This window comes from Silurus aristotelis (genome assembly GCF_946808225.1).
Source record: "Silurus aristotelis genome assembly, chromosome: 8".
NCBI lineage: Eukaryota > Metazoa > Chordata > Actinopteri > Siluriformes > Siluridae > Silurus > Silurus aristotelis.
In genome coordinates, this window is record NC_139581.1 from 7,038,333 (window position 1) to 7,047,688 (window position 9,356).

Genomic DNA, 9,356 nt, shown 5'->3' on the forward strand with positions numbered 1-9,356 from the left:
GGTGTCCTGTTTTAGGGTCCTCCCTGCCAGCCATCCCTGACAGAACAATCTGGCCAGCTATGGATCCCACAGATGCTCCTGACCTTCAGACCACCCTCAACGGCTTGCTTTTCTTTAGAGCCTGGACTCTGCCGGTGGCCTACATAATCATCTCCCTGCTATCCACGCCTACCCTGCAGTGGGCTACTGCAAAATCGGAAAATCAGTCTTCCCACTGCTCCCCTTCGTCACCTTCTGCGGGGAGCTCCGCAAGATGCTCGGCTTGTCTACCACTCAGCAGGATGCCGCCCGCTCGCGTTTGTCTTTTCCACAGGGCAACCGGTCGGTGGCTAAGTATGCTGCAGACTTTTAAATTAACGCTACTGACAGTGGGTGTAATCGCTCCGCCTTATACAATGCCTTCATTCGGGAGCTTTCTGCCCAGGTGAAGGGCAAGCTGGCTGCCTGAAAACTTCCACCCGACTTGGATGCGTTGAGCGCCCTGGCCACCTGGATTGACTGGCGAATACAGGTGCTCCTACCACCCTTCTCCAGCCCGCCACAGTACACCTGTTTAACACCTACCCCAGTGTCCTCCTTGACGCCACAGCCATGAAATTTTTCCACTTTGTGGACTCTGGGGCAGACGCAGAATTCATAGACCAGAACCTTGCCCGCCAGCTTGGGCTGGAAACCAAAACTCTATTGGTAACTCACCAGGTCCGTGCCCTGGATGGACACCCCCTGGACAAGGCCACACGTCAAACCAAGCCTCTTCAGGTGACCATTGGCGAGTGACACCGAGAGTGGCTCACCTTTCTAGTGATCTGTTTACCTCACACCTCCATTACGCTTGGCTTCCCCTGGCTCAGCAAGCAAAACCCCCACTTGTGGGTGAGATACCGAACGGATGTTTGAAAGACAAATTTAGGTTACTTTCGAAACCCCGGTTCTCTGATAACAGGAGTGAGGTATCTCACCACACTTTCCTCCTTGCAGTTCACAGAGAAGAGATATGTTCAGAATGAGGCAGGGACGTGGTGTGATTGGTCCTTTCAGGATTGGTCATGCCCGAGGCAATTCCCATAGTGAGATGTTGTCAGAGAACCGGGGTTACGAAGGTAAGCTAAAGATTCCTTGCAAGTTCGGGGCTGCATTTCTGCAAATGGAGTTGAAGATTTGGTTAGGATTAATGGTGTCCTCAATGCTGAGAAATACAGGCAGATACATATCCATCAAGATATATAATTAGGGAGGCATCTGGTTGGCCCCAAAATTATTCTGCAGCTGGACAATGACCCCAAAAATACATTTAATGTATTGACAACTATTTTGAGCCCAGAGAAGAACAATGAGTCCTTGAAAAGTAATAGTTTTGACCTCAACAGAGTCCTGAACTCAACATCAATACTGTTTCTGATTTCCTGAATAGACAGAAGAATTTAAGGCAGTCTCAAATACATATCCCAAAATCTACCATACATTACTTTATAAAACATGAGCATACAATATAACCAAAGGATATTCCAAAAATAGAAGTAGTCTAAGAGGAATAGTGAATGAAAACTTATTCAGCAAGGACAAAAACATTCCAAGCTGGAAAGAAAGATATTTGCAAGCTTTGAAATCTGTATAAATAAATACCTTCTGCACAGGATCTAATTAATATTGCGATATATTTATATTTCTATATTTTAAGTTAATTAATGTTTAAAACAATAATACCTAACATAAATAAGCCGCACCTGTGTATTAGTTTTAGTGTCTACACTAAAACTAATGAACTTTACACAGGCTTTACCGAAAGAGTGTCTCTTACATGGTGTAACGGGTGAAATATGTTGTGGCTCCTTTAAGAGCAGAGCGGCATTTTGGGAAGAGCATGTCACTGCATTCCTCTGGTATTACTGCGTGTGTGTGCGTGTGAGACTGAGGATTATGTCCTTATTATTTTCTGATGCTCATTTCTAAGTTTCTTTAACTAACCCATAACGCTGTTGCCAAGAAAAATAAAAAAAAGCACACGTTTTGGAAACCTGTCTGGAAGAAAGACAGACAGGCAATAGTTCACCAAGCAGGGCCATCTTTATTTACTTTCGTTTTTACCATGGCGCTTTCCCTTCCAGTATTCACGCCAGTGCTCACCCACACACTCGCGGCTCGGGACGCCCTTCCTTCCCGACGTTCGCCGGCAGTCTCTTCCGGATCGGCACGCGCTTCCTTCGGCGTCCGCCCGTCTCACTCACGGATCGGCCGCTTTCTCTCTTAGCGCCGCTCACGCTTAGTCCCCGTTTGGTGACCCTTCCTCTCGTCTCTCTGCTTGGTGACACTCTCCCCCGAGGTTGGCATCTCTCTTCTCTTTATTGTTGTTGCCGGACTGAAACAGAGCGCACAGATTACTCTCATCAGCTGCAGGTGTTTCTTACCGCTCGTTCCGTCCGGCTCCGCCCTCCACTCGCGCCCCGCTGCCACACCCTTCACCTAGACTTAACGTGCTACAACGGCTTGTATCTAAACAGTAGCCTACCAAGTAAGTCATTGTTCACTGTCTTCCTCCTTCCTTTCACAACTACAGTGGTACCTTGACCCACGAGTGCATTAATGTACGAGTTTTCCGAGGTACGAGCGGTCACTTGGTCGATTTTTTTGCTTTGTTACGCGAGCAAAAACTTGAGGTACGAGCTCGAGACACCGCTGCTAGATGGCGAAGCGAAGCCAGAAAGCAAAAATGATAAGCAAATTTAGATAAGCAAAGAATTTTGAAGTTTAGGGATATGTAGTGTATAGGAGTGATAGTAAAAATCGAGTTTTCCCTCCGCCTCCGCTTATCGCCTCTAACCCCCCTCCACACACACACACACACACACACATACACACACACACACCCCACCGGCGTTTTTGTTAGCTCAAGTCGTCTCATTTACATACTTTTTCTATTATGTTTTTATACAAGATTTGTTATTTAGAAATGTATTTTCCAATTTAATAACATGAATCATAAAAACGGGGTGAAATTTTGAGGGTTTGGAACGGATTAATGCCATTTTAAGTATTTTCAATATGGAAAACTGATTTGATGTGCGAGCAAATCGAGATACGAGCTCGTCCACGGAACGAATTAAACTCGTAGGTCAAGGTAGCACTGTATTTCTCTGGGGAGTTTATCTTTTGGCATCATCGTGCGTTTAAAAATCAACACCGGTGGAAGTTTTTTCTCCCAATGCCGTGCAGCTCAGAACACAGGTGAGGTGCTTTTTTTTGCTTCCGTTCAGAAATGTCATGGGTCTAATGTTATGTCGCTCAGTAGAGCTGCTTTTTTACCTTTAAAAATATTGCATTATTACTGCTAACAAATAATCTGTTATACAAAACATTGCTTGATATCCCAGATTTTATTTTAACTTTTAAGTCAAGTTTTTATAGAAAACAAATATTTATTCCTAGGTTTTTTTTCAGATGCATAAAATTTTCTATTTCTATACTATAGGAAAAACTATACAATCTTATAAAAATAAGAGGTTTGTAGGGAAAGCTTACTAAAAATCATCCAATGACAAAAGCACTTTGCTAAACAAGCTGTGAATTTTTTCATTATATTTTTTAAAGCTGTTCTTCATTCTGAACTTGCCCACTATTTGCCCACCCCCTGGTTTCCAACAGTGGGGAATCAATATTAATTAAGAAATTGGGATATAAGAGCATACAACACTAGCAGGTAGGTCACTGACATCACTGACTGTGGTATTGCATGTAAAAATACTGTTTGCTCTATAAACAGAGTAGTTAAACAGGTTTTTTTTTTTACTTTTTTTTATTTATATTGAAAATTTTATCACATTTTTAGTGCTCCATTTTTAACTGCATGGTTTTAAGTCTTGTAGATGTTAATGGACTTTTCTTGCCATTATGTGAGAATTTATGTGCTATGAAATAAAAAATAAATTGCTCCATATCTTACTAATTTTACCCGATTATGTCTCTCATTTTAGGAGTGAAAAGACATGAACAGCATCAAAATCACAAGCGCTTGGAACTCCAATTTTTTACAAAATGCATCATTTGTACGTCCAGAGTATTTTTACATCAGTGGATTTTCTGAGCTACCATTCGGCCAATACTACTTTGCTTTTTTATTATTTGTCTATAGTATCTCTTTATGTGGAAACTCAATTGTCCTTTTCATGATATTAGCAGACAGAAGTTTGCATATTCCTAAATACATGGGAATCTTTAATTTAGCTCTGTCAGACCTTGGTGAAACAAACGCACTGATTCCTAACCTTGTGAAAACATTTCTTTTTGATTCACAGTACATATCCTATGAAGCATGTTTGGCTAATATGTTTTTTTCTCTTTTCTTTGCTGGTGGACAGTCTTTAAGTCTTGTTGTCATGGCCTATGATCGATTAATTGCCATTTGCTTACCCTTGAGATATCATGTAATTATAAATAACTCCTTCATGTTTGCAACCTTAACATCAATATGGTTTATTAATTTTGTTATATTTGGCACAATGGTAATTTTGATTACACGTCTTTCATTCTGTAAAACCATTGAGGTAAAAAGCTTTTTTTGTGACCATGGGCCAATTTGTACACTTGCTTGTAATGACAACAGCATGAATGCCTTAATGGCAAGGTTTTGTATTGCAGTTTACCTCTATGTTCCTTTGACTGCCATAATCTTGTCATATATATGCATTCTGCTGGCCTTAACTAGGATTACAACATGGGAGGGTCGTCTTAAAGCACTTAAAACTTGTGTCTCTCATCTGTTGATAGTAGGAATAGTTTTCCTTCCTGTATCAAGCATGTATATTGCTGCATTAACTTCATATATACATCCTAATGCAAGAATAATGAATACTTTACTGTCAGCAACCATTCCACCTATGGTGAATCCCATAATTTATGTCTTGAACACAAAGGAATTCAGAGGCTTTATACTGAAGATGCTTAAAAGAAGAAATACTACAATTCCCCAGGTGCATGCTTCAGAAATGTAATACCACGCAATTTAATGCTTTCCACAATAAACCTTGAGTGCCACTCATCTAATATACGTAGATCAGTGTGTCTGCAATTTTTTGTTTGTGCTCAATAAAAGAATAGTGTAAAAATTATAATTATTACATTCCACAAAGATTCAGGTGTTTTCGATTCACATTTTATTACTTTGGCATACTATATTTTAAAAGAATATAATTACCCATCTTTTTTTGAAGATTTATAGATTTGTTAGTCGGATCTAAGGCACATTTTTCCCTGCGTAACTCCTGTATGTACCATAGAACAGAGGATTTAAATGTATCCACATGGCTGCTTTCACTGTTCTGCTATACTAAAAGTATATGGCTGGGTTCGATTTTGCCTGATTAGTGCTCTTTACTGTGAAAGCAGGAATACTCTGGACAACAGATCAGTCTTCTGTAATTTTTTGTGTGAAAGATTTTCTGTTTTATATTCTGCCACTATATATTAATATTTGCATGTAGCAGAAGCATGTTATTAAAGGAAAATATTAATTCTGTACATTGTATGAAGAGCTATTTGTAAGCATTACTGCAACCAGTTGGCAAGTTCTTTTTCATTTTTGAATTTCTTGTCTACAGTGAATAATCAACCTTTAAAGTAATCTAATTGCCTTCCTGCCTTTTTCTTTTTTTCAAACAACTAGAGGATTATTTAAAGGTTTTGAAGTTGGAATGTATAAGTTTATTGCCTGTAAGTTTGTTCTTATGAATTTTAATCCCTAATGAAGAAGCCATTAGCGACTGTGACAAGAAGAACATTCCTAAAATGTTATGAAGAAGAAACATTGAAAGGAACCACACTCAAATAAAATCCTCATCTGGGTGGCACCAAATTGCCATTCATTATACTGTACTTTCATCATTGTTGATGTATTCTGTTCAATCGTTGATGATTAATTGCAAAATTGTTCAATCAAACTGTGTTCCTAAGCCATTGTTGCAGCGTGCTGATATTTATTACAGTCCAAATTTATCCTCATAATTCTTAATTTGCTCAGTAACTTCATTAATCTTAAAGCTTGTGGAATTATTCTCAGCTGCACAGTGTGATTTCTAATTGAAAAGAACTCCATCTAGAGGTAGGCCATTGCTTTGATTTAGACAGATCTGAAGAGAAGAATGTGACAGAAGCATTGGCCACTGATAACTCAGCAGCATGTATAGCTCTCGATAGGCTGGGAAAGAGAGAGAGAAGTGAGTAGAAGGGCAGCAGGGAGAAAAGAAATTTGGCTTGTTAAGTATTGTTACCTAAATTATAAGCATTTGATCTTTGAAGCAAGAGGGAGAACAGAGAACATAATGGATCTAGTTTACACAAAAATTTCTCTCTCTATTCTGAACCATTTTAAACATATTGACTGGCACATATTCAGGGAGGCTGTAGTCGATGGTGAATTCACCAACTTGGAGGACTATGTCAGCAATGACCAGCTACTTCAGCAAGTGCATCAATAACGTCACTGTCTTAAAGTACATCATTTCATGCTCCACCCGGAAACAGTGGATGTTTGTGGAGATGCATGTGCTTTTGAGTACCCAAGAGTCAGCCTTCAACCTGCAGCCCTGAACTGAGGAATAAGAACGTATTATATGTTAAGAAATGCAAAGCATAGGCTAATTATTATAAAACATTTTATACTATACGTCCTTTTTTTGGGTCAGGGGTGTGTAAACACCTGACCATTCTAATACCATACAAGTATGAAAAGGTTTGCATTCAGGTTGGAGAATTTACTCATTCACAACTAGAGTTAATATATTGCAGCCAATTTGGATACTGTCATGCTTTTGGACAGTGAGGGAATCCTATCAAAAGATCAACTGTGAATGACAGCACTTTTTAGAAAAGTTGAGCATGCAAGAAATACTAAGAATATTTTATAACCTGAATTGTCCTACAAGGAATAGTGGGTGAAAACTGGACAAAGGCAAAAAAAGTCCAAGTTAGATAGAATAATAAAGCATTTACTATCTGTAGATGTCAGGGTGCAGGTGACCCAAATGCAGGATGCCACAAAGTATATATTTAAAGTCTTTAATGAAAAAAAAACAATATCAGGCAGGACACAGAATGTCCTCAAAGGAAAAATCACAAAAAAAACCAGAAGTGTCTGAAAAGTTATGGCCATCAGGCCGAAATAGTAGACGCATGAAAACACAACAAAAAAAAACAAGTGTCCAAAAACTTACAGCTACACAGAGCTGAGCATATTAGGGTTAACAAACTTTAGCACAGTCTATAATTGAAATTTAGCTTTTTCCTTTTCATTAATTTACCACATTTAAAATAATTGTACATAATTATTTTGATATTTCTTTTCCAGTTTGCTGAAAGAGTTATATTTACTGATTTTTACTTTAAAAGCACACTGCTAAATTACAAGTCTAAATATTTCTATATTTGTTTTAAAGAAAATGTTTTCTTTCAGATTTACCTTATGCCTTTCATTTGCTATTGTAAGCATATTCTGTGTAAGCATATTCTTCCCTTTTTTTTGCTGTTTATTCTGAACTTCTCTTCGCACATGTACGGTATTTGCCTGCCCCTTGGTTCCCAACAGAAGGGAAATCAATACTTAACTTAGAAATGGAGATATAAGATCATACAACACTAGCAGGTATGTTGTATTTGCATATGTCTGTCTGAGGAATTGCGTGTGAAACTATTGTCCACTCTACCTACATATCATGCATACACAATACCTGAACTGGCACAATGTAAGTGATCTAACTTGGTATAAGCTGAGGTTTTAAAAATGTGTAGGTAAACCATTTATAAAAACAATATAATTTAATTGCATTTTCATTGCTACCTGTATAACTCTAAAGTTATAGGTCTTGTAAATATTAATGCCCCTTTTTATGCTCTTATGTAAGATCTTTTGTACTGTAAATTTAAATATCTGTGCTCATTTTATTTCATTATGTTTCTCATTTCAGGTTTGAAAAGACATGAACAGCATCAAAAGCACAAGCGTTTTGAACTCCAGTTTATTACAAAATGCATCATTTGTGCGTCCAGAGTACTTTTTCATCAGTGGATTTTCTGGGCTACCATTCAGCCAATACTATTTTGTTTTTTTTATTTTTGTCTATATTATCTCTTTGTGTGGAAACTCAATTGTCCTTTTCATGATATTAGTTGACAAAAATCTGCACATTCCTAAATACATGGGAATCTTTAATTTAGCTCTGTCAGACTTTGGTGAAACAAATGCACTGATTCCTAACCTTGTGAAGACATTTCTTTCTGATTCACAGTACATATCCTATGAAGCATGTTTGGCTAATATGTTTTTTTCTTTTTTCTTTGCTGGTGGACAGTCTTTAACTCTTGCTGCCATGGCCTATGATCGATTTATTGCTATTTGTTTACCTCTGAGGTACCATGTAATTGTAAATAATTCCTTCATGTTTGCAACCATCATGTCAATATGGTTAATTAATTTTGTAATAATTGGGACAATGGTAATATTAATTACACGACTTTCATTCTGTAAAACCACTGAGGTCCAAAGCTTTTTTTGTGATCATGGACCAATTTATAGACTTGCTTGTAATGACAACAGCATTAATTCCTTCATGGCAAACTTTTGTATTGCAGTTTACCTTTATGGACCTTTGACTGCCATAATCTTGTCATATATAGGTATTCTGCTGGCTTTAATTAAGATTACAACATGGGAGGGTCGTCTTAAAGCACTCAAAACTTGTATCTCCCATTTGCTGGTAGTAGGAATATTTTTCCTTCCTGTATCGAGTACTTATATTGCTGCATTAACATTGCCCCTCCATCCTAATGCTAGGATAATTAATACTTCACTTTCAGCAACAATTCCATCTATGGTAAATCCCATAATTTATGTCTTGAACACAAAGGAATTCAGAGGCTTTATACTGAAGATGCTTAAAAGGAGAAATACCACAATTCCCCAGGTGCATGCTTCAGAAATGTAATACCACACAATTTAATTCTTTCCACATTTGAACTTGAGTGCCACCTATTTGATATAGGTCAGTGTATCTGCATTTTTTTTATTGTAGTTATGTGCTAGCCAAACCTTACAATACTTAGGTGCATGTAAGAGTTGGTATCAAAACATTTTGAGACTAGCTCTGTTTACAGGAAAGTACTTCATTTATCTAGGTTTACACACTATCACCTTTAAAATAGTCCCGTTGCACAGCAGTACAGCGCTCCCAGCATTCCTGCCACTTCTGGAATGTGTCCTGAAAAGTCTTCTTTTTGATGCATGTCAAGAACATTCTGTGATTTGTGCTGGATCTCAAATTTCGAAACCTTTTGATACCAACTTATGGCTTGAACGAAAACTGAGGATTTGA

The 9,356-nt window shown here is 38.0% G+C and overlaps 1 protein-coding gene across 1 annotated transcript; it reads left to right on the top strand.

Moving 5' to 3' along the window:
• Positions 1 to 3,980: 3,980 nt before the first annotated feature.
• Positions 3,981 to 8,969, top strand: LOC310730546 (olfactory receptor 2A12-like; the record flags this gene model as incomplete). The annotated part of the gene is made up of 2 exons (XM_083549565.1): positions 3,981 to 4,388; positions 8,373 to 8,969. 2 exons carry the CDS (start codon positions 3,981 to 3,983, stop codon positions 8,967 to 8,969), a joined length of 1,005 nt encoding a protein of 334 aa, XP_083405691.1.
• Between the last annotated feature and the right edge of the window lie 387 nt (positions 8,970 to 9,356).